At 53.5% G+C, this 24,558-nt stretch overlaps 1 protein-coding gene and 1 long non-coding RNA gene across 3 annotated transcripts; one reads left to right on the forward strand and one right to left on the reverse strand.

The window, feature by feature from the left end:
- Nucleotides 1-553: 553 nt before the first annotated feature.
- PCIF1 (phosphorylated CTD interacting factor 1) lies at nucleotides 554-12,180 on the reverse strand. Of its 2 annotated transcripts, none has more exons than XM_059132979.1 (17): nucleotides 12,023-12,180; nucleotides 9,612-9,785; nucleotides 8,087-8,229; nucleotides 7,872-7,996; nucleotides 6,602-6,739; nucleotides 6,278-6,408; nucleotides 6,003-6,157; nucleotides 5,276-5,423; nucleotides 5,079-5,162; nucleotides 4,741-4,840; nucleotides 3,528-3,690; nucleotides 2,684-2,856; nucleotides 2,456-2,542; nucleotides 2,178-2,362; nucleotides 1,458-1,551; nucleotides 1,183-1,358; nucleotides 554-1,087 (listed from the first exon to the last, which is right to left on the reverse strand). In XM_059132979.1, the coding sequence occupies exons 3-17, from the start codon at nucleotides 8,208-8,210 to the stop codon at nucleotides 862-864; spliced, it is 2,109 nt and encodes a 702-aa protein (XP_058988962.1). In that variant the 5' UTR covers nucleotides 8,211-8,229; nucleotides 9,612-9,785; nucleotides 12,023-12,180; the 3' UTR covers nucleotides 554-861. The 2 variants fall into 2 exon arrangements, with proteins under 2 accessions (XP_058988962.1, XP_058988963.1); XM_059132980.1 differs by having other exon boundaries at nucleotides 9,510-9,785.
- A 302-nt stretch (nucleotides 12,181-12,482) lies between these two features.
- Nucleotides 12,483-18,723, forward strand: LOC131807535 (uncharacterized). Its single transcript, XR_009344531.1, has 3 exons — nucleotides 12,483-13,295; nucleotides 16,301-16,487; nucleotides 16,680-18,723. It is a non-coding gene; the product is annotated as an uncharacterized LOC131807535 (long non-coding RNA).
- Nucleotides 18,724-24,558: the final 5,835 nt, after the last annotated feature.

The following is a 24,558-nucleotide window of genomic DNA, read 5'->3' on the forward strand; positions in this document are numbered from 1 at the left end:
ACTGGGAGAGATGGCTGAGCTGGTAAGAACCCCCTGAGCACCTTCAGACCTTCTTCCCCTCTCCTGAGCCCCAGGAGAACATCTGCTCCAGGCCTAGAGGTCCTCAGAGGGCAGCACAACCAGCTGCCTGTCCACAGGGAGACCATTCCCTGAAACCCATGGCCACTCTGGGCTGCTCTTCCCACTGAGCCCGGAGTAGGGATCCTGGCTGCCCCCTTGCTGTGGTGGCTCCGAGTTGAGCAGGAGTCCAGCTCTATTCCTGGGCACAGCCCCCATCCTCTGCTCCCTGGAGGTAGGACGGCAGGCCTGGCTGTGGGAGTCCAGGGCCTGCCGACAGACGACGCAGGGCTCTGGACCCCAGTCTTGCTGGACACAGGCGGGGCTGGCAGGGACCCAGCTGTGGGGCCATCAGGGTGAGAACTTAAGACACTGGAGCCCTGGGTTGGGGTGTAAGACCCAGGGGATCCTAAGAAGGTGAGCCTTGATGTAGAGGGTGTGGTTCCAGGACTAACTCCAGGTTCTCCACCTTCTCTGCCCTCAAGACCCTCACGCATTCTTACGGGGGTTTCTGTATTTCCTTTTACAAATGAAACAAGATGGCAATAAGATGGTTGGGACTGGGGGGGGAGGAAGGGAAGGGACAGGGCCTATTTACACAGGAGTCGGAGTGAGTTTGAGGTGAGGAGTTGGGGGTTCAGGCAGGGAGGGGGAGCCCTGGCAGAGCCATATCTTCCTATGACACTGGCAGCCTGAGTCCCGCTGCCACCTCGGGGAGGGTCCTGGGGTCTGCTCAGCCCCAAGAGGCCCGAGTCCCAGCAGTCCATACCAGCACCCTGGGGCTCCTCCTCCCCGCAGGATGTGTTAAGTGGGGTGAGGCTCGCGGCTAGGGCCCTGTTCGCGGCCCGAGTCCCGGTCCTTGTTCTCCGAGGAAGAAGAGGAGCTGGAGCCGTGGCTGCGGCCTGACTGCCGGTAGGCGGAGCTCAGCTCCTGCAGCCGCTCCGGCGTCGGCCCCCACTTGGCAAAGCCGGGGTCATTCTGTAGGAAGAGCACGGCTGTGTTGTGGACGGCCTTGTAGTGCATTTCTTCCCTGTGGACAAAGGAACAGCTCAGGGTGGGGCTTGGCCTGGCATGATCAGCCTGGCCCTCCTCCCCCACCCCACCCCTGCCCTCCCCGGCACCCACTTCTTGCAGACGTGCTGGGAGCCACTGCGGTACTCGTGCTCGAAGGCAGGCAGGACCAGCTGGTGGCGTTTGAAGCGGCTCTGCTCCATGCGGGTGAGCGCCGGCGTTGGGGGTTCTCGCCACTCGGGGATGAACACGATGAAGGACAGGGGCTCTGGTGAGCTCTCGAGCAGTTTCTACGGGGGGGGGCACGGGGTAGACATCAAAGGCTGCCCTCCAGGTGGCTGGCAATCCTGCGTGCCACCCCTGCCCCCCACCCACAGCAGCACACCAACCTCGAAGTGAGAGACCATGGCATCCATGAGCTCCTCGCAGAACGGAGGGTTGGCCTCAAAGGAACCACTCAGCGGGGAGAAGTCCAGGCAGGGCCTGGGGACAGAGGTGAGCATTCCAAGTCCTACCAGGACCCAGGCCCTCCACCAGAAATGGGTGCCGCCCCCACGGTGTTGAAGGGATGGGCCCTGGTCAGGCCTAAGGGCTGAGGATGGAGAGGCTCAGGCTTGGAGGCCAAGTCCACCAAGCCACTTAGTAGAAGGGCAGGGACTCAAACCCAGTTCAGACACTGAAGCACAAGCCCCAGCTGGGAGTTCCCAGCGGCTGAGCCCTTCTTGGCTCCGGCCTGTCTGCCAGCTGGAGGCGGGGTCTCCTTTCACCCACGCTCACTCCCCTCCACCCTCCCAGTGAGTCTGAAAGGTCTCCTATGTCTGAAGTACCACTTCCCGAGCCGTTCTGTGCCTGGACCACGTGCTCCTACACCAGCCTGGGCTAATTCACCGAGAAACTTGCAGGCTGGGTTAGGGGCGATCAGGCTCCCGGAAGTAGAGACCAGTCTGAGGTCACCCAGCAAGAGCTCTGAAGGCAGAGACTACACCCAACACTGCTCGATTCCCAAACCCAAAAGCATTAGGAAGTTGCTGGCCCAGGTGGGATCTCTGCTCTAGAGGAGCCCTTCCTGGGCCTGGGCAGAAGGGCCCCAGCAGCCCCCTGGCTCTCACCCGCGGGAGCCGAAGTAGCCATCTGTGTCCGGGAAGGCAGAGCAGTACTGGCGGAAGTAGCAGTTGAGGGGCGAGGCGAAGCACTCAAAGGTGACACCGAAGAGTCGGTGGAGGGCCTCAAAGACGTGCACGGGCAGCGATCCCTGCAGGCCTGTCCCCTCGTAGAGGCCGACGCCAAACATCATCTGCACAGTGGCCACCGTCAGCCCCCTGGCCTTAGCCTTCTCCCCGCCCTCCAGCGGAGCCCGGAGCCCTCCCCTGCTACCCCAGTCCCGTACCTGGTACCGTCGAAGGAGACACCAGACTCGGGGCAGGAACCTCTCAAAGGCAGAGTCGTCAATGCAGCTGTAGCGGTAAAGCAGCCACTGTGGGACAGAGAGCAAAGGCCTTCAACAGCGCCCCCTCCCTCCTCGCTGGCCTCCTGCCGAGGATGCTGGCTCCAGAAGGAGCCAGCCTTCCCCTCCCCGACCTGGGGGGACCTGCCTCCCCTTGACCCCAGCTCTTACCAGCTTGCTAAAGTAGTTGCGGCTGACCTTGACCATCTCTCCCTTATACCGGATGCAGACCACATTATTCTCCATATGCATCTCCACACTGGGCATGGGGGGTGCAGACACGGCCAACCGTACTGGGTAACAGTACACCAGGCGGGGCTCCACTTCTGGGGCCTCCACCTCCTCTGTGGGCAGGGAGAGCAGTGAGAGGCCACCCTGCCCCGGCTCCGCTAATTCTCACCCCGGAACCCCGGATAGCCTCCATGTCTGCTGTGCACTGGGTCCTTCACACGCGTGTCCCAGTAACCAGGGGAGGTAAGTCTCATCCCATAGAGGAGCAAAATGCAGCTCAGGCGGTTTGGTGACAACATTAACAGCCAGACAGCTGGCAAGGGCAAGAGCTGGTGGCCTAGGCCAGCGTGCTCTGTACTGTGCTCTGTACTGACACAGGCCCCCAGTTTGCCAGGCGGGAGTATGAGAACTGCATCGCTTGCTTAGGCCTAGGCCTAGAGCTTTCTGGGCCAAGCACTCAGTTACCCAAGTTCACGTCCGAGCCTGTGGCCAGGCATGAGACTGCAGTGTGGGGAGAAGTCCACCTAACTGCTTACCCCCAGCCTGTCTTCCCCACATCCGCTGCCTCCTGCCTTCCCCTTCCCCCAGCCCTTCTCCAGTTCCTAGAGGAAGGCTGAAACCCCCGAGCCCCAGGACAGCAGGTCCTGCCCCAGACACTGCTGGGGGAAACAGGCTCCCCGAAATCAGCCTGTGGTCTGGAGGCTTAGCCTCGCTTGTCCCTCAGTCAGGGCCCAGGAAACAGAGTTGGGGCCTCACAGTGGGCTCCCTGCCATTGGCTCCCTACCTGGGATGTTGTTTTCCTTGAGGATGGCAAGGTGCTTCTCACGGATCCGTTTGACATACTCCAGGGAGATGTGGTAGATCTTACTACAGATTCCCTCTACGGAGTCCTTTGCTGCGGCTGACACGTGGGGGCCACACTGCCTCCGCAGGTGCTCCAGGCGGTCCTGGAGGAGACACTCCTGATCAGGGCTCCGGGGGGCTGCTGGGGGAGGGCTGGTGGGTTCCAGCAGTCCTCGTTTTTGATACCAGCTCTGCTACTAGCACAGTAGCTGTGTCACTTGGACAAGTCCCTTGTCATCTCTGAATTTAGTCCTCCACTGTTGAGGGAACACAAAGTACTTACCGGATAAGGCAGTTTGAGTATTAAATGTGATCATTCCCATTAAGGGCTTCACTGAACCCCTGCCATACAGCAAGTGTTCAGTAAATGCCAGCACCTCTAATGGGAGTTACACTGTGCCAGGTGCCATGAGAACTGCTGGGGAGACAGACAAACCAGGTAAAGTCCCCGCTCATAAAGCACTTGCCATCTACCACGGTGAAAAGACCATGACAAAACAGAGTCCTTGGTCATTGCAGATTTGAAATCTGAGCTTTTAGCAACTGGCAAGGATTTAACTAGGCATTTGTTATTTTCCTGAATCACACGTGTGAGAGTGATGAGTGAAAATGAGTCACTCTGGCTAGTGAGTACACCTACCTTTGTCACTCTACGTGTCAAGTACAGTTACTATCGTGAAGTGCGAAACCTTGCCTCTTGTGAAAAATGGTCCTGAAAAGAAAGCCCATTGCTAGTGCTGGTGGAGACTTAAAGAACTGACAGGTCTGGGCCAGAAAATGGAATCACTGTGGACGCAGTAAAGCAGGGCATTCAATCTGGCGCCAGCTCTTTGCTGTGGTGAGTGCACGTACCCAAGAAAAAGCAGTCTGTCCATCTGAGTCCAAAAGTCTATTCAGGGGAGCTGTTCAACATTCATTAAGTTAAAAAGGCAACTACTTATGCTGTGTGGCTGAGCACAAGATTCCATTAAGAACCTTAATGGAGACCGTCTTTAGGACGGAGCCAGGAGCCTGGACAAACATCTCTACGTGCAGAGGTTTGGGGACCGACAAGCATCAAAGCTCTGCTGGGGGCCCTTGCCCAGCCTAGGCCGGCAGCTGAAGGAAGGAGCCACAGAGCCTTTCCATCGGCCTCCTTACCCGGGGCCACTCACCATGTAGTCCTCCTTGGAGGCAGAGTGGTCCTTCCGCAGCCAGCTGAAGGTGTCCTCCACGTTCCATTTGACCACCTTCCTGCTGTCGGGGGACGCACTCCTGCCAGTTGAGGGTGCGTGATGGAGCCAGCAGTCGGGCATCTGCTCCACACTTATACCCCCTACCCCCGCACTGACATTCGGGCATCAAGGCATCCCTCACAGCCCCTGTGCTGCCTCTGGGAGCTGGCCTCCTTCCACCACAAAGGGCCGCCGAGCTCCATGAGATGGGCCAGAGAGCCGAGGACCTCCCCACTCTGATCACAAACCCAGCCTGCTGGGGACAGGAGAGAGCAAACCTGGATTCAATGAGCCGCCTTGCAGCTTCTGCGTATTTAAAGAGCAGACGCTTGGCTTCCTCCCGGAACTTGATTCGGGATAACCTGGGACCGAGAGCAGGCCGAGTGAGAGCCCTTTGATACAGGAGTGGCCACACACACACCAATACCCCCTCCCCTCCCGCCCCACCAAGTTGGCCCCAGCTCTGGGCCTGTACCTGATGGGAATGTCATTCATGATTTCACGAAACATGGAGGGTGACACGACCGGTTCACAGTTGCTCGGCAACAGGGGGTCAGAGCCTTTATCCACGACCTTGCGCTCCAGCATCCAGCGGTTGAAAGATTCTCGTGGGGGCTCGATGCCTGCGGGACAGACAGGCTGGTGAAGGTCTGGCTCGGTCAGCAGCCTGCACACAGGCCCAGCCCACGGGGGGCATGCGGGCACCGGAGGCGCGGTAGTAAATGGTACGGGTGTTCCGTCAAAGCCCCGCCTCTAGGCAACTCCTCCCCAAGTATGAGAATCGCGAGTTTTCTAGAGTGTTAGTAAATGTTACTTAGGGTAAAAGGGAAAAGGAGAAACGCCATTTCAGCGAGTTAAGCAGGCTTCTTTACTGAAGAATATGCTGCAGCTTACTGAGGACTTCCCATTCCACTTCCTCCTTGTAGGAATGCTGTGAGGGCCAGGTACTCTGGTTTTCGTGCCCTCTTACAGACACATGAAAAGGCTTCACACGTACCTGACAGACGGCAGGCATTCTGGCAGTGCTAATGATGGCTTTTGTGGTTACCGACGCCAGACCCCCTTTCCGTAAGCAGTTAGCAGAGCTGGGGCTCCAGCAGGCCTACGTGCTCAACTGCTAGGCTCTGCTGCGCCATTCCCAAGCCCAGCTCTTGGCTAAGGGTGGGTGGAAACAAGGGTCCGGAGGCCCAGGAGGCAGTTACCCTCTCGCTGCTGGCACAGCTCCCGGTAGTGCTGCCGAAGCTTGAGGATGAGCTGGGAGCGAAGTAGCTCCACCTCGGGGTGCGGGGGCAGCACCTCTGAAGGCCCCCGGTGCTTGATGACAGCGTTGGTCTGGATGTCCAGATCCCAGTACACCCTTGGGGCACAGAAAGGAGTGAAGCAGGAAGGAAGGAGGGGTGCCCCGCCTGCCGCCATACCCCACAGTCCCAGACCACATCGACAATGGATGCCCCCAAGTCGATCGGCAGGGACTCACTCAGTGGGTCGGAGGAGAGCTGCCTGCTGTTTATCTTCAGGGGATGTCCCCCACATTTTCAGCGTTGGGGTTCCTGGGATACTGGGGGAGCTAGGCACCGACGGCCCTGTGGGTGTCACGGGGATTTCAATCTAGAGCAAAAAAGTAAAAGGAACCAGGGTCAGGAGAGACAGCCTATGGCTACTGCACTGGCAAAGTGGTGAGTTGTGCCCCAGACCCCCTCCTGACCGACCTGCCACTGCCCAGCCCTCGCAGGGAACCTGTTGGCTGCCCGCCTGGGGCAGCCGCTTACCAGCCGCGCCCTCACAGCCCGCAGATGCTCACCTTGGGCTTCTTTACACCATTGCCGCTTGGCTGCTCTTCCGAGAGCTGCCGCTTTCGGGGCCTGTTCTCAGCCGGGGGGGTTTCCACCAAGCTTGAGTCTTGGGGCAGTGGGGTCGCATTCAGCCCCAAAGGGTCCGACTGGTGGAGGGAGACCAGCACAGTTGCAACCAGGGCTAGTGGCTTAGGAGTCCCACGAATACGGAATCCTGATGCCCTCCTGCCCCCTGCTCCAAGAGCAAAGGGGGCTAGGACACAGAAAGAGCACTGGGTTCCACTCCTGCCTGCCTCTTACAGTTATGTGACCTTGGGAGGGTTACGGCCCTTCCTAATTCCCTCACCTTCACAATGGCCCGACCTCCTGCTGGGAAAATGATTCAGTGAGTCTGGGGATATGACCAGTTTAATAGGACATGGGGCATGAGAGGAACCCTCTGTACATGTTAACTTCTCCTTAAACACGAGAATGAGAGGAATAAAGGGAAAAACTCAAGAAATTCTTTTTTTTTTTTAAAGAGCAAGGCCCTATGGATGATATTCCTTTGGTGACACTGAGAATGAGTGATAGCAGGCGGGGTGGCCCTAAAGTCACATCAAGTTTGAGTCCAGCTCTGCCTCCTACTGGCTCAAGGTCTTGGGCCAGTCATTTCCCATCTCTGACCTTCAGTGTCTTCATCTGCAAAATGGGGGTGCCAACCTGCTTGGTTATGCCCAGTAAGGAAAGTCTGCCCTACCTGATAGGGATCCAGAAGCCCATGTTCCTGCCAGACAGACCCCTCACATGGACACTTCTGCTCCTAGAACGTGCTTCTCCCCTCTGACAACTTTCACTTCACTAACTTTGTCACCTTAAATGCTAATTCAAGGAGAAGCATTCCCTGTCCCCTCCCCTCCCCATGAGCAGACCAGAGTCCCTGGTGCAGTCCAATGCTAGTCTTCACGCACGTGCCACACTGTGATCCCACTTGCTCCTCAGCAGACTGTGGGCCCCCTGAGTGTACAAGGGCAGGACCAGTTGCTCACTACTGCACCACAGGCACAGCGCCCAACATGGAGTTCAAGTTCAGGATCACACATGATTACAATCAATTCTTTACGTGTCAGTCTCCCCTATTTGAGTGTAGGTTCCATGAGGGCAGGGGCTGTGTCTGTGTGTCATTGTATCCCCAGGCCCCAAGATGGGGCTAGGCACATAACAGGTGCTCAAGATAGACTTGAGGATGGCCCAAATGCTAGAAGCTGCTTGGGAGCCCTTCCCTGGGCTGGCACTCACAATCACGTCATGCTGACCCAGCACAGGCATCTCCCACAGGGACTGGTTGGTGAATCGGTTGAAGTAGTAGGGACGGTTCTCCCTCCGGCTCCAGCACTTCTCCCAGCCCGCATGCACCAGCTCCTCTGCAAACAAGCACGGAACCCAGCTGGAGTCAGCGAGGCTCCTGAGGCATCCTTCCTACCCCACCACCCTACCCTGCCCCTCGCCAGTACCTGGGAGGTCCTGCACCAGGCGGATGGGCTTTGGAGAACAGGGCTGGCTCTGATTGGAGGTGCCTGGGGAGTGACTCAGCAGAGATGCTTCCTCCCGGGGGCTGCCGTGATTCTCATTGGCCATCTCAGCACCCACACCGGACCTGCCACACAGAGGACCGAAGGGTATCAGGCCAGCAGGACACGGATGTCTACTCCACCCCTTGCCCACCCATTACAATCCACTGAGAGCCCCAATGACCACTTGCAGATGTGAAGATATCAATCCAGTCCTGTCCCTGGAGGGCTGGTGTGGTACCAGAGGAGCCCTGGGATCTAAGGCGCAGTTCCCTCAACTAGAAAATGGGTGCACTCCTGTTGTTCCTTCTTCCTGACATACTCTCCCAAATTCTCCACCTGGCTTGTCATGATGTTCACATATTCCAGGAAGCATTCCTGGACTCTCCAATGGCACCCCCCACCCCAAGCAAGGTGGTCAGAGCCCCTCTGCAGGGCCATGAATACCTCCACTGTGGCACTCAATCCTGTCTGTCAGCGGGGTTTGTCTACCCATCAGATGATCAGAATTCCCAGGGCTAGGAACTGGGTCCAGTTCACGACTATCCAGCGCTCAGCGGGGTCCCTGGACCCAATAGGAACTCTATTCATTCTGCAAATATTTACAAAGCACAGAGTAGCACAGAAGACAGAACAGGGTCTGCCCTTGAAAAGCTATTCCCACAAAAAAAGAACAGTAAATCCTCCTCTTTCCTGTTCCTATCCAATAAAATCTAACTGGCACAGAGTGCAGCCTGGAGGGGACACGGCATCTAAATGGCTGCCTCATTCTGTGCTTCAGGGCAGGAAACAATCTGTTGCTAAAGAAACCAGTGGGACTGAGAAGAAATACCTAATTCAGTCCTTCCTAATTCCCAGGTGAAAATTTAAATGCCAAGAAGCAGGTCAGCTCCTCCGGATTTGTATTCTCCACGACTCCCACCCCAGTACATCCAACACAAGCCTCAGTGGCCAGTGATTTCCCAATCTGGCTGTTAGACTCCTAGGTGCCCAACCAAGATTGGATTGGTGATCCCAGAGTTGTTCTCAATATGTCATAGCACCCCCAAGAAATCATTTACCCACAAAAAGGCACAAAAGCATGTTGAAACATCAGTTATCTTTGCTTGCTGAAATTTTATCAACTCGTTGTGGTAACACTGATTATCTCGCGATGATCAGAAGCTCTGATTGGCTGTTGACAACATCATAGGAATCACTGGGACATTAATTTTATTTGTACACTCAGTCATAGATGTCTTCGTTAATTTGGAAAGGGAAAAGCAAACGGTTACTGGTCGGTACAGTTTGGCAGTAAAAATGCACGAAGCAATAGGACATACAACCAGAAGGGGCCGTGATAACAAAAAGGTTCAGAACCACTAACCGAGGGGAGAAAAAGCTTGATTCTCTGGGGAGGAAGGATTTCTGGTGCCTTGGGGCTGAGCCCGTATGTCTCAAGCCTGAAAAAGGTCCCTCTTTTTCTCACCCTCTGGGGTCTGCAACGCTAGCATGAGAGGGTTTTCTTCTCCGATCAGATGGACCCCCACGTCACAGGGTCCCACAGAGGCAGGGGGGAGGCCTGCAGGAAGGCTCAGCGCAGGTGGGTGGGCTGGTCAGCAGTGGAGTGGACGGGGGCCCAGGAAATTCCTTGCATCAGCAACTGCAGAGCGAAGAGAAGAGAGAGTCACAAACCTGTGAAATGCTGCAGCACAGGGACAGCAGCAAGAGAGGCAATGACGTGGAGCAAGGGGGGAGCCCCCAGGGCAAGGAACACTGTGGGAGATCTGGGGATTTAAGGGATGAAAATGATACTTCTCAAATTCTGCAAACCGAAAGCTTCACCTTCAGACTTGCAGCCTGCAGGCACACAGGCCCTGTGCTGTGGAGGGCCCTACGCCTGGTTTCAGGCTCTACGGTTGCTGTCTTGAAGTTTCTAATAAGTTTTTAACAAGGTGGGGGACACCCGGGTCGCTCAGTCATTAAGGGTCTGCTTGGGCTCAGGTCATGATCCCAGGGTCCTGGGATCAAGCCCTGCATCGGGCTCCCTGCTTGGCAGAAAGCCTGCTTCTCCCTCTCCCACTCCCTCTGCTTATGTTCCCCTCTTGCTGTGTCTCTGTCAAATAAATAAATAAAATCTTAAAAAAAAAAAAAGGTTTTTGACAAGGGAGCCCATGTTTTCATTTTGCACACTGGACCCCAAAAACTGTGTAACTGCTCCTATCACCCAAAATATCCCTAAGACAAGAGAAAAGCGGACATACCATTTGGCCCTTGTACGACACAGGTCTGAAAAGCGTGGGTCCACTTACATGCAGTTTTCTCATCACAGTGTGCTGCTATAAATGTATTTACACTTCCTTATACTTTTCTCAGTAACATTTGATTCTCCCTAGCTGACTTTATTGTAAGAATACACTGTATAATACACATAATGTAAAAAACCCATGTTCATCCACTACCTATGTTACCAGTAAGTCTTCCGGTCCACAGTAGGCTAGTAGTAAAGTTGAGGGGAGTCCAAAGTTCTACTGGGATTTCCAGCTGAGCCAGGATCAGTGCCCCAACCCCTGTGTTGATCAAAGGCCAACTATACATATCAGATGGGCGGGGGCACACTACCAAGCCACCCACAGTGAGGGAAAAGAAGTCAATTCTTTAAAACCACAATAATAATCATACATGCTAATGGATTATGTAACACGGTATGTCCACTTTTATCGACAGTTTCCCCAACAAATTATCTTGTGACACTGATGCACTCCATAGCGTAACTACGCAGAGGCAGCAAGAACAGCATAGCTTAAGAGGCCAAAGGGGGACACTGGAGTTTTTTCAAAGCGACTGGGCATCATGAGGGCTTGTAAAACAATTCAGATTCCTGTCCCTCACTTCACGTCCTAGAAGTCAGGAATGGGGGAGGGGAGATACACAAGAATTCTTGTTTCTTAAACACACCCCAAAAGGCGGGGCCAGGAAACGCGATGACAAATTTTACACCGCTTCAAACCTTGACCAATTTTTTACGATTAAAGAATTTTTCTTAATTTCCCCGGTGATTTGGGAGCAGCCATCAGGTCTACGACCGAAGAACCTGCTCTGGGTTTGGGCAGACGTGGTCCAGGTCCATCTAACGCCTTCCGACTTATAAACAGGATTCATTCGATCTCTATGGTCTCTATACGTAGAGTCTAGCGTACTGTATACTTTAAGTAAGAAATAACTCTATTATCAAGATAATGTTTTTATTTTCCAAAGGCTTCCCGGCCCCCGCGCATACCGCAGTCTCACAGAGCCGACCAGCTTAATAAACAACTGTATCTGCGCAACCGGAGGAACGCACGAGAAGGGAAAGAACCCAGTTATTGGAGAAAGATGGGGCGGGACCACCTCAGTAATGCACCAATCAGAACCCCTCTGAATCAGGAGGGCGGAGTCAAAGGACTTGCAAAGTGCGCAGGCGCAGGGGACGCTCAATGAGGGGGCTCCCCCACCCTCACCCGAGCGCGCGCACACTTTCCCCTACCCCCAACCCCAGCGGGGGCGGGCTGTTTGGCGCGCGCGCGCCAGCCCATCTCCCGGGCTCCGCCCCCCGCCCCACCGCGCGCTCCCGCCCCCGGGCTGAGGCGACTCAGAGTCGGAGCCCGACACAAAGGCGGTGGCGGCGGCAGCAGCGGAGGGGCCCTAGAGGCCGCTCCGCCCGCGCTCTCCGGGCCCACCTCCCTCACCGAAGCCACCGGCCTGGCCACCCACCCGCGGGCCTAAGATGGCGGCGGCGGCAGAGATAGGGCAAGCGGTGGCCCCGAGCGGAAAGCGCCACAGGGGCCACCGCTGCCCGGCTTCGGATCCCCGGACCCCGGAGCGGCTCGCCGCGGGACCATGGCTTCCTGGGGCTCTTACCTGCCCGGAGCGGACTCGCGGGGACGCGGCTACACGTTCTGCTCGACCTCCCGTTTTGCCGCCTCCGCCTCGCCCTCCCCAGCGCCGCTGCAGCCATCTTGTGTCCCGGGCCGGGACTCCGCGCTGCGCATGCGCTGGTACCGCCTCTGAGGGACCTTGCCGCCGCCGCGCCGCCATCTTGAGTGTGGCAGAACCAGCCGACTCCACAGACTCTGCTTGCTTTTGGCCCCCTCCCCTTCTTCCCGCCCTTCCCTGCTGTTCCATGTGGGTCTCAGGAGGGCATGGCAGCTTTGCAGTTTGTGGGGTGTGGACTGAGGAAAGAACGTGCTCACAAGCACGCTCCCAACCTCAGTTTCCCCCCCCCCCCCCCGCTAGCACATCTGCCGGGGATGGAGGACCCGGGTGGGAGGTGCACCGCCGGGGCCGAACTGAGATTGCGCACCGGGGGGCGCGGGGCGGGCTGGGAACCTGCGGGCGCTTTGCAAAGACGCCCACCCGGGGGCGGAGTTGTGGTGACGCTGCTCTGGGCGTAGCAGGGACCCGGGTCCTAGCTCCGGCTGGGCTCTGCCCCTTCAACGTCCAGTCGCTTGACCTCTCTGTGCCAAGAATGCTTTCCAGCCGTTCTCCATTTCCAGGATGCATGCAAATCGAACCTTCGCCCACAGTGAGGCTACATAAGTTCTAAGTGCTCTTGAGTAGGAGAAACTCAAAACAGCCGCAGGAGACATAATAAACGGCTTTGGTAAATTTAGGAAATTATTAACTAAAAGCATCAGAGGGGCTCTCCCAATACTGACATACCTGTGGCTACTTAGTTGCGGTGCTAAGCCTCGCTGAGAGCTCAGACCGGCCACCAAAGTTAGCCCAGCGGGAGATGCAGTTGCTAGGTACCGCACGCCCGACTCTCTGCGGGGTTCTTAGGTAGGGGCGGGCCGACCTGCTAGCTCCACCCCTCTCGGGCCGCCTTACTAAACTGACCTCTCAGCAGAAGCTTAAAAGGAACACAAGGTTGCCACCTGCTGTTGGCCTGGCGCTTCCCAGGCGGAGCCGGAAGCTGCTGGTAACATAGCTGGGCAGTAGCCTCTGCCGTCCGCGGTGCCTAGCCCGATGCAGCCTGGTGGGGTTGGGGGAGTGCCACCAAAACGGGAGGCAGCAATAGGAAGTAGGGAATTCATCAATCCGGCTAAGTTTAGAGCCCTGCTCCTCCATCCTAGATGTGTGGCCTTGAGGGAGCTGTTCGACCTGTTTGAGCTTTGGTTTCCTCTAATGGAAGGTAAGTCCACCTGCCCTGTGAAGGTTTGGAGAGAATTAACTGGGCCTGTGAAGTACCCAGCACATGTGGTACCTGGCCTTTAAAAACGTTAGGTGTTAGCGCCTCACGGGGTTATGAGGATTGCTCCGAGAAGATCTGAGCCCTCCTCCCCCCCCCGTATAGGCTCAGTAGGTGAAGCCAAGCCTCCCTTAACAAGGTACCAGTTCACTCGGGAAGCTTAGCTGGGTAACCGTCCGCTTTCAGCTCAGGTCAGGATCCCAGGGTCCTTCCATGGAGCCTGGATCAGGTTCCCTGCTCAACGGAGAGCCTGCTTCGCCCTCTCTCTGCCTGCTGCTCCCCCGCCTCAACTCTTTCTCTTTGTGTCAAATAAATAAAATATTAAAAAAGAAAAGAATAGCACACATACAGAAAAGTGCACAAAACAGAAATGTAAACCTGATGATCTGTCACAGAGCAAAGACCCATGTGAACATCATTCAGGTCAAGGTATCATCAAGCACAGCATAATCACCACTATTTTTTTTTTTATTATTTGTTGCGTTTTCCTTTATTTTTTATTTTATTTTTTTTCTTTATTTTTTTTTATTTTTTAAAAAGTTTTTAAAATTAACATATAATGTATTATTAGCCCCAGGGGTATAGGTCTGTGACTCACCAGGTTTACACACTTCACAGCACTCACCATAGCACATACCTTCCCCAATGTCCAGAACCCCCCACGCCCCCCCCAACCCTCAGTTTGTTTTGTGAGATTAAGAGTCTCTTATGGTTTGTCTCCCTCCCAATCCCATCTTGTTTCATTTATTCTTTTCCTACCCCCCAAACCCCCCATGTTACTTCTCGATTTCCTCATATCAGGGATATCATATAATTGTCTTTCTCTGATTGACTTATTTCGCTAAGCATAATACCCTCTAGTTCCATCCACGTCGTCGCAAATGGCAAGATTTCATTTCTTAAAAAAAAAAAAAAAAAGATTTCATTTCTTTTGATGGCTGCATAGTATTCCATTGTATATCTATACCATGTCTTTTTTTTTTTTTAATACTTATTTATTTGACAGAGAGATCACAAGTAGGCAGAGAGGCAGGCAGAGAGAGGGGGAAGCAGGCTCCCTGCTGAGCAGAGAGCCTAATATGGGGCTCCATCCCAGGACCCTGGGATCATGACCTGAGCTGAAGGCAGAGGCTTAACCCACTGAGCCACCCAGGCGCCCCTATACCACATCTTCTTTATCCATTCATCTGTTGATGGACATCTAGGCTCTTTCCATAGTTTGGCTATTGTGGACATTGCTGCTATAAACTTTTGGGTGCATGAATCACCACTAATTTTGTGGTAATCACTTTTTTGCTTATGTAGTTTTACCACGGAAGCGTGTATCCCTAAACACTACAGTTTCATTTTGCCTGTTGCTTGAACTGTATACAGATGGAATTCTACAGTCCTATGTTGTGTTGGCCTTCTTTTGCTCGACATTGGATTTGGAAAACCCATTGCATGTAGCTGTAGTTCATTTTCATTGCTGTATTCTGTCTTCCAATGGATATTTATCTACTCTGCTGTTGGGAGATATTTGAAGCCCCCCCACCCCATACCTTCTTTCTGAATTATTATAGATAATAATAACAACAAAGTTATTATATTTAAATAAATGAGATAAGCCATTAAGTATGTAAATATTTGAATGGATGAGTGACTACTAAAACCATTCTCCAAACTGCTCTTCCTGTCCTCCACTCTTGCTTCTCTCGTAGTCCGTAATGCCCCCTACAGTCACAGAGATCTCTTTAAATCTGGTCATATGGAAAATCTGTTCACGTCACCCTGGGCTTAACACCCTTGAATATCTCCCCACTGACGGCAGGATGAATTCCCAAACCCTTAACTTGGTTTACAAGGTCGTAATTATAAGGGGAGCTACCATGGCAGAGCGTTGAGTATGGACTGTGTCGAACACTTGACATACATTCATGTTGTTCATGATCCAGACCTTCAAAGGACCTCTCCTTCCTCAGACCCCAGCCTTCACGAACTGTGTGCAATTTCCCCAAAGGTGCCAGGTTCTCTCTGAGCGTGGGCCTTTGCATATGTCATTTGCTCTCACTCTTTCTCCCCCATTGGACTCATTCAGCCTTCAAGTCTTACTTTAAAATGTTATTTATTCTTGGGCGCCTGGGTGGCTCAGTGGGTTAGGCCACTGCCTTCGGCTCAGGTTGTGATCTCAGGGTTCTGGGATGGAGTCCCACATCGGGCTCTCTGCTCAGCGGGGAGCCTGCATCCCCCCACCCCCGGCCTGGCTCTCTGCCTGCTTGTGATCTCTGTCTGTCAAGTAAATAAAATCTTTAAAAAAAAAATGTTATTTATTTTTTATATGAGAGAAGGGAGGTAGGGCAGAAGGTAAAGGAGCATCTCAAGCAGGCTCCCTGCTAAGCATGGAGCCCCATGAGGGGCTCGGTCTCACAACCCTGAGATCATACCTGAGCCAAAACCAAGAGTCAGATGCCTAACCAACTGAACCACCCTGGTGCCCTCTTCAATTCTTTTTTTTTTTTTTTTTTTTAAGATTTTATTCATTTATTTGAAAGACAGAGATCGCAAGGCAGAGAGGCAGGCGGAGAGAGAGGGGAGTGGGTAAGCAGGCTCCCTGCTGAGCAGAGAGCCCGATGCGGGGCTCGATCCCAGGACCCTGAGATCATGACCTGAGCCGAAGGTAGCGGCTTCACCCACTGAGCCTCCCAGGCGCCCTTTCAAGTCTTATTTTAGATGTCACCTCCTCCAGAATGCCTTCACTGAACCAGGCTAGGTCAGGCCCCCTCTTCTGTATTCCTACAGCAGCCTGTGCTCAGTGGACTGCTTAAGGGTGGGGCTGGGGCTTGTTCGCATCTGTAGCACCCATACCCAGTGCTGTGCCTAACCCTCTGTAAATATTTGTTGACCATGGACAGACCACACTGGGTTGAAGCCTGGGTGATTTTTTCCAGGTATCCCTGTTTCTATTCCAGGCTCTGGTTTCTGTGGTGGGGACACCAAGGCAGTGCCCTTTGAGATGCCAAGAAAAGCAGAAGTTGCCTGCCGTGGCAGAGTCCTTGCCAACAGCCTGGAGTCCACTACTCCCAAGATAGGGATGAGCAGGTCAAGCAAATATCCTGGAGCTTTCAAGCACTCCATCAACTTTCCTGAAGAAGCCTAGTGAGTTGGGAGAGGTGGTTGAGATAAGCAGGGCTCCTCCAGCTTTAGCCAGTCCTGGCTGGGAGCCTGCTAGCGGAGCCAGCTGGCAGAGCCTGTGAGGACCTCAGCCTAGGCTCCATATTAGAGCAGAAACATAAACATCCAGGCTCAGGCTGCCACATACCTTCACCCCCTTGTTCTCTGCCATTACAGTAGGAAGCTGCTGAGAGGGAACCACACATCCCAACCCCTGGTGGTCCGGGCAGGGAGGCTCCTGCGTGATCCTGATTCAGGCTACCCCCACCCAGGTCCAGCTTGAGCTGCTCATATTCTCTGCTCTGCCGTTTAAATAACACTGAAGCTGTTTCCAAGGTCAGTGGGCCTGGCCCTAGGAAAGCTGCAGAAGGAAGTCTTCCATCCCAAACTGTGGTTTCCACTGGGAGTGGCTCTCTGGCCATTCTGGGGCCAGATGAGAGAAGCCATTTAGGCCAAGAATAGACGAGGGGAGTGGGGCGTTTCCTCTAGCCTTCCTGGTCCTTTAAGTGTCTGATGTGGTGTCCGGCTCCCCTCCATTTCTTCCTCCAGCTGGGCCCGGTGTGAAGTGGGGCCCACCCCAGAACCTTGAGAACCAAAGATAAATAAGACAGACTCTGTCCTCAGGCTGCTCGCAGAGGAGGCGGGGAGACAGACACAGAACAGGAAGAAACCCTCTGCTGCAGGGAGATAAGGGTTCTGCTGGGCTGACCAGGGGGCTGGGCCCTGCAAAAGAGAAGGCTTCAGAAGAGAGGGCAATGAGCTGACTCTTGCTGGAAGGATAGGACTTTCCAGGTGGGCGAGGATGCAGCCGGTACCAAGGCCTGGAGGGGTGGAAAGGGGTGGCGTGTTGGGGGAACTCGGCAGCCAGAGCACACTGCGAGACCACGGGGAAGGTGCAGGTTGAGTCAGGGTCCTGAGCCCCAAATTCAGTCCCTGTTCTGGGTGAGCACCTGCCATGTCCAGGTGGTGTCTGGATTGTCTCAGGTTGGGGGCGGGGGCACCTTCACCCTCCTCACCCATTCCTTCTGATGCCGGTTCGTACTACTTTGGGCAGAGCAGCCACAAACCAGGATGTTTACCCTCCTAGGAGCTGAGTCTGCAGAATGAAATCCCAGACTTCTCCAAAAAAGAAACCAGGGTGACAGCTGGCAGCTTCATGAGCATCTGAAATCATAGGAAACTTTGACCAGAGGGGGGAAGAGGGAGGACACCAGCTGGGTTCCTAGGATGCTTGGCTTCTAACCCAGAGATCTCAACCCTGGTGGGAAAAACGTTAATTAAAAAAAAAAAAAAAAAAAACACTTTAATAATTTATGTATGTCATGAGAGTCACCTGTTTCAAATGTACCAGTCAATGATTTTGAGTAAATGTATAGCCCTGTGCGGCCATCCCAACTCAGAACATTTCCATCACCCCAGAAAAGAGCTCTCGTGACTCGTTTGCCATCACCCCGTCTTCCCACGCCCCAGACCCGGGTAACCACTACTCGGCTTTCTATCTGTATAGAGTTGCTTTTCCTGGACCTTTCGCATAACGGAACCATACAGAATGCAGTGTTTGCCTCCGTTCCTTTACTTTACGTTCTGTATTTGAGACTAGCCTTGTCTCTGCACCGATCGGTATAGTTCATTGTTTTTTCCTGCTGAATGGTCCCCTGCCGCACCTATACAGCTCGTTCTGTTTAATCTGTTTACGGGGTGCTGGACCTTTGGGTTGTTCTCCACTTTTTGGCTGTTAGGAATGGTGCTGCCATGAACATCCATGTGCAAGTGTTGGTGTGAGCGTTTGTTTTCCTGTTTGGGGAGTAGACACCCAGAAGCTGGATAGCTGTGTATGTAGTTAAGTGTGTGCTTAACTTTATGAGAAACTGCCAAAGCCCTTCACTATGTTACGTCCCTAGCAGCAGCATGTGAAGGTTCTCATTTCTCCACGTCCTTGCCGATGCTTGTTACTATCAGTCTTTTTTTATTATATCCTGTTGAGGAACTTTTTTAAAAAAACACCCACTGATGCCTGGGCTTCAGCCCAAACCAATTAAATCAGAGTTCTGCGGGGGTGCCTGGCAGGTTCAGACCATGGAGTGTGTGACTCTGGATCTCAGGGTCCTGACTTGGGCCCCATGTTGGGCATGGAGCCTATTAAAAAAAAAAAAAATCAGAGGAGCACCTGGCTGGCTCAGTCAGTTAAGTGTCCAACACTTGATCTCAGCTCAGGTCTTGATCTCAGCTCAGGTCTTGATCTCAGGGTCATGAGTTCAAGCCCGGCATTGGGGGGACTTGAACCAATGGAGCCTACTTAAAAAAAAAAAAAAAGAAGGAAAGGAAAAATCAGAGCTTTAGGGTTTGGGGCCATAGGCATTCAAAACAAAACCAGGCATAACCCTCCCTATTTAAAAAGCTGCTAATGTGGGGGTGCCTGGGTGGCTCAGTGACTTAAAGCATCTGCCTTCAGCTCAGGTCATGATCCCAGGGTCCTAGGATGGAGCCCCACATGGGGCTCTCTGCTCAGCGGGGAGCCTGCTTCCTCCTCTCTCTCTCTGCCTGCCTCTCTGCCTACTTGTGATCTCTCTCTGTCAAATAAATAAATAAAAATCTTTAAAAAATAAATTAATTAAATAAAAGCTGCTAATGTGTGGAAGGGTTGAGAACCAGTGATCTAACTTCAGGCAAGAAGTTCTGGCCTGTGGGGCACTGAGAGAGACCTCAGGCTGGCCGGCAGCCTCTCCCGCACCAGGAAACATAGGAGGTTGAGGGTAGGAGGCAAGCTGCCTCCCATGAAGGCACATGAAGTCCCAGGGCAGCCCAGCCCATTGCAAGGTAAGGAAAAGGGGCCTGGGAGTGGCTTTGGTCAGGGAGTCCTGATTGCACAGCCAGCTGAGAAACTGGGGGAGCAATGCTCACCCCCCCACCCTGCCCCCAGCTATGACTTTAGGGATTGTTCAGGCCTCTGAAGAGATTAGCAGAGTATGGCATTCCTGGCTGCAGGCCAGCTCCAGAAAACCCCAGAAAGATGTAAGGAGAGGGGTGCTAGCAGGAAGCACAGGGAGCTTAGAGGCTCAGGGGGCAGTCAGGGCCGTACTGCTCAGTCCATGATAAGATCTCCTCCCACTGAAGGAGACTCTGTGTACCAGACCCTGTGTGGGGCCTGAGGAAACACCCATGGGGCTTCTGGAAGAAACAGAGAATAAAGAATGAAGCAGAACAAAAGGAAGTGATAGGGAAGGGTCCTCCCAGGGCCGGTGACACTGGAGGAGAGATTCGAGTGAATGAAGGAAGCTAACCATGCAAAGTCTATCTGCAAAGGTGCAGCGGGTGAAGGGAGGGACCAAGGGCAAGCTTGAGGCTGAGTGAGCCGGTGTCCAGGCGTTGGTGGAAGATGGTTGGGGAGGAAGGTAGGAAGGAGCTGGCAGCCTGGAGTCCTTCCGGGCTCGTAGCCAGAGTCCAGGTCTTATTTTGTGTGTGACGGGGAGTGAACGAGGGCTTTGCTTTGCTTTTGTTCCTTTTAAAATGTTTTATTTATTTATTTGACAGAGAGATCACAAGTAGGCAGAGAGGCAGGCAGAGAGATGGGGGGGGGGTGGGAAGCAGGCTCCCCGCTGAGCAGAGAGCCCGATGTGGGGCTCGATCCAGGACCCTGAGACCATAACCTGAGCCAAAGGCAGAGGCCCAACCCACTGAGCCACCCAGGCGCCCCTGAATGAGGGTTTCGAACAGGGTAGGAAAATAACTACCATTTCTACTTTTTCAACATCACTGTGGTTGGTGCAGGAAGGCTAGATCCTTAGGGACGACAGTGATGCAGGGAGATGATACTGCTTGTCAGGGTAAAAGAAGAAAATGGGCCGGACTAGTGTTGGTGCAAATGGAAAGGTGTGCGTAGGGGTGGGGAGGGGGAGCACCTTCTGGAGTTTGGGACACCAGGATCTGCTGACATGAGGTTTCGGGAAGTAAGAGACTCAAGAATAACTCCCCGGCTTCTGGGTGGGCTTCGAGCATCTGGGCGAGGAGGGGCCTGTGATCTGAGAGGAGAAGTCTGGGAAAGCTGCAGAATTTGGTACCACAGTGGGGACATTGCTGAAATACAGCCCTCGCTGGTGGCAGTAGGGAGGGAGGCCGGAGGGCTGTGATGTCCTCCTGACTCTCAGCTCTGTGTATGTTGGGCCCTCAGAGACTGGCAGCAGAGGATTCCAGAAGAAGTCAGGATGCTGGAATGTGTTGGGTACTTCTTGTACCCTTTGGAAAGGCCTGCGAAGACAGAAGCACAGGCTGAGCATGGTGACCCATCGTCATCTTCAGAAGGAAAAGTCACTACCGCTCGCAGCCCCCTCCCTTCAATTACTTGGAAATTTCTATTTCTGGCTTATGAACTCCAGACATCTAGGCAGCACTGGACAGATCTTCCACACCTTCCTCAAAGCAGTGAGCGGCTGGGAAGCCCATGCTGAGTGCTAACAAAAGCGGGGACAGGAAGTTTAGAGAGCCATCAAGAAAGAGGCCCACATGAGGCAGAGTCAGCGAGAGGCTACAAGAAGCACGGAAGCAGGCAGGGAGGGTGAACATGAAGAAGAGAGAAGTCAGAGGATGAGTGAGCTGCTCAAGGCCAAGTAGCTGGAGAGGTACAAGGGACAGGGGTGCACAGCGCCCTGGAGCCGGGGAGCAACGCTCCATGAGAAGCGCTGGAGTCCTTGACTTGGAAACCTGGAAGATCCTTTGGGGGCCAGGTGGCCGGCTCCATCCGCAGAAAAAGGAGCTGGTCTTCAAGGAGCAAAATGGGAAAGAAAAGGAGAAACCCAAAGGCCACGTGTCCAACTTTGAGAAGCCACAGAAAGGCAGTAAGCAGCTCTGCGCTGGGTGCACTCAGACAGCCCCAGTCCTGTGTTTCTTATATTTCCATTTGGTAAGTGTCTGTGCACACCCCCCCCCCGCCAATGTGTCATTCAGCCTGTTTGGGGAGATGTAATCAGAGTCTCCTGGGCTGACATCGCCCCCGCCCCCCACAGAGCTCTTCCCTCATTCCAACTCCGCCCCCTGTCACACACGCAGGGGGACCAACCCAGGCCCCTCCATGTCCACGAGCTGCAGAGAGAGGAAGGGGGTTCATGTCCTGAGGGGTAGCTTGGATGTGCCTCGGGGGGCGGGAGAATGGTCAGGAGGGGAGACGGTCTGACGCAGCTTCTCCAAGCCGCGCAGGGATCCAAAGAAAACACAGCTGGAGGTGGGGAGAGGGAAGGGGAAGCCAGGCTAGGCATGTTGACATCTTGGGCAGGAATCCAGTTGGTGTCCTGTGTTTACTTACTTGGACCATTTAGTTCCCCCGCGCTGTACCTCAGTCTGCCAGTCTACAAAATAGGAGCAATGAGAGCTATTTCAAGGAATTGCTGTAGGGATTAAACGGGGTCATTTAAGAAGAGACACAAGTGAGTGGAGTGGTTAAGAGCAGGGTCTCTGGGGGCGCCTGGGTGGCTCAGTGGTTAAGCCGCTGCCTTCGGCTCAGGTCATGATCTCGGGGTCCTGGGATCGAGTCCCGCGTCGGGCTCTCTCTCTCAGCAGGGAGCCTGCTTCCTCCTCTCTCTCTCTGCCTGCCTCTCTGCCTACTTGTGATTTCTCTCTGTCAAATAAATAAATAAAATCTTTAAAAAAAAAAAAAAAAAAAAAAAAAGCAGGGTCTCTGGAGCCAGACTGACTCGAGCTAGTTCCTTAACCTCTCCGGGTCTCTATTTCCTCATCTGTAAAATGGGTTAATGATAACCTGTCTTATAGGACGTTATGAGTTTTCAGTGAGTTAATATCTGGAAAGCACTTTTTGTTAATACTAGCACTTTTGTTTAGTTACTACTGAAGACCAGAGACATTTACTGAGCCCTTTAGTATACCAAGTATTGGCCCAGCATTTTATATACTTTTATTTGGTAAGTTTGTTTGTATGTTTGTTTGTTTGTTTGTTTTGAGAGAGCACACACACACACACACACGCACGCACGCACGCATGAACCAGGGTGGGGCAGAGGGATAAGTAAACCTCCAGGACCAGTGGGGAGGCTGTCGTGGAACTCTATCCCAGGACCCTGAGATCGTGGCCTGAGCCAAAGTCAGATGTTTAACCGACTGAGCAACCCAGGAGCCCCATATACTTTAAAAAAAAAAAAAAAAATTTGCTGGGGCGCCTGGGTGGCTCAGTGGGTTAAAGCCTCTGCCTTCGGCTCAGGTCATGATCTCAGGGTCCTGGGATCGAGCCCCACATCAGGCTCTCTGCTCCATGGGGAGCCTCCCTCCCCCTCTCTCTCTGCCTGCCTCTTTGCCTACTTGTGATCTCTGTCAAATAAATAATAAATAAAATCTTTTAAAAAAAGATTTACTTATTTATTTTAGAGAGAGTGAGTTGGGGGGGAATGGGCAGAGGGAGAGGAAAACAATCCTAAAGTAGACTCCCCACTGAGCGCAGAGCCAGATGTGGGGCTGGATCATGACCTGAGCCAAAATCAAAAGGCCGCGGCTTAACAGACAGAGCCACCCAGGCCCCCAGCATGTTACATACTTTATTTAAAATCTCACAACCAGGGTGCCTGGGTGGCTCAGTGGGTTAAGCTGCTGCCTTCGGCTCAGGTCATGATCTCATGTGGGAGCCTGCTTCCCTCCCTCTCTCTCTGCCTGCCTCTCTGCCTACTTGTGATCTCTCTCTGTCAAATAAATAAGTGAAATCTTAAAAAAAAAAAAAAAATCTCACAACCACCCAGAGAGGTAGGCAGGTACTAGATCATCCCCATCTGACAGATGTGGAAACTGAGGCTCTTAAAGAAACTTACTTTTTTTTTTTTCAAAGTTTTTATTTATTTACTTGACAGAGAGATCACAAGCCAGCGGGGAGTGGGGGGGAGCGGGGATGCAGGCTCCCCGCTAAGCAGAGAGCCCCATATGGGGCTCAATCCCAGGACCCTGAGATCATGACCTGAACTGAAGGCAGAGGCTTAACCCACTGAGCCACCCAGGCACCCCAAGATTTACTTTTTAATTTACTCTAGAACAGGGGTTGGCAACCTACAGCCCATGGGCACGCATCCAGCAAGCAGTCTGTTCATAAGTCTTGTTTATAGCTGCCGTGGAGGAGTTTGAACAGCTGACCAGAGACCACAGAGCCAGAACAGCCTAAAATATGTACTATCTTATCTGACTTTTAACAGGAACAGCTTTCTGACCTCTGCTCTAGAAAATGACAGGAGCAGGATTTGAACCAGGTCTGCGTGATTCCGAAGCTAATTAAATAATGCTTTGCTTTCCTCGTGGTTTAACAATATCGCTGTGCTGGGTGCACAGCAGGGGCTAGAAAAGGATTTCTGTCCTGTCCCTTTGAGGGCTGGGAAGTCCCTCCTTCCCTCTTCAAAGCTGGGAGTGAAAGTGGAAGGAATTTGAGGCTTCTGATCTCTTCATCCCTCAGGTCAAGTGTTGAGGACTCAGGGAGGTTGCCAAAGACCCCCCTGGGCTGCCCAACTGCCAGTGTCACTGAAGTATGAGGGCGGGGGGGGGGCACACACTTCAGGAGGAAGGGGAAACCCAAGGGACGGAGAGTCGGGCTGCCAGGGCAAGTCCCTGGATTCAGGGCCAGTGAGTCCATCTTGTCCCCAAGCCCAGAGCTGTGTTTAGGGTCTCAGGCTGAGACAAACATGGGACAGGAGTCCCTTAAGAATCTGGGGTGCTGGGGCGCCTGGGTGGCTCAGTGGGTTGAAGCCTCTGTCTTCGGCTCAGGTCATGGTCTCAGGGTCTTGGGATTGAGCCCCGCATCGGGCTCTCTGCTTGGAGGGGAGCCTGCTTCCTCCTCTCTCTCTGCCTGCCTCTCTGCCTACTTGTGATTTCTCTCTGTCAAATAAATAAAATATTAAAAAAAAAAATCTGGGGTGCTGTAGATGTCATCTGTCCCCCAGACACACCTGAGGGCTCCAAACCAGTTTAGTCACTCAGCAAATGAGCAGGACCTGCTCCGTGCAGGCATGGTTCTAGGCATGGTTCTGGGAATAAGTGGGGAACCAGGTCCTAGCTCTCATGGACACAGACCATGTCTCCA

Source organism: Mustela lutreola, chromosome 9, assembly GCF_030435805.1.
Source record: "Mustela lutreola isolate mMusLut2 chromosome 9, mMusLut2.pri, whole genome shotgun sequence".
Lineage (NCBI taxonomy): Eukaryota > Metazoa > Chordata > Mammalia > Carnivora > Mustelidae > Mustela > Mustela lutreola.

Bases quoted from the DNA above. Each gene is read 5' to 3' on its own strand.
- PCIF1 (XM_059132979.1), bottom strand. From the start codon at position 8,210: ATGGCCAATGAGAATCACGGCAGCCCCCGGGAGGAAGCATCTCTGCTG. The intron at 7,997-8,086 runs GTACTGGCGAGG...GCTTGTTTGCAG, and splicing joins CCTGGTGCAGGACCTCCCAG to AGGAGCTGGTGCATGCGGGC. The intron at 2,857-3,527 runs GTAGGGAGCCAA...CCCTGCCCACAG, and splicing joins CAAGGAAAACAACATCCCAG to AGGAGGTGGAGGCCCCAGAA.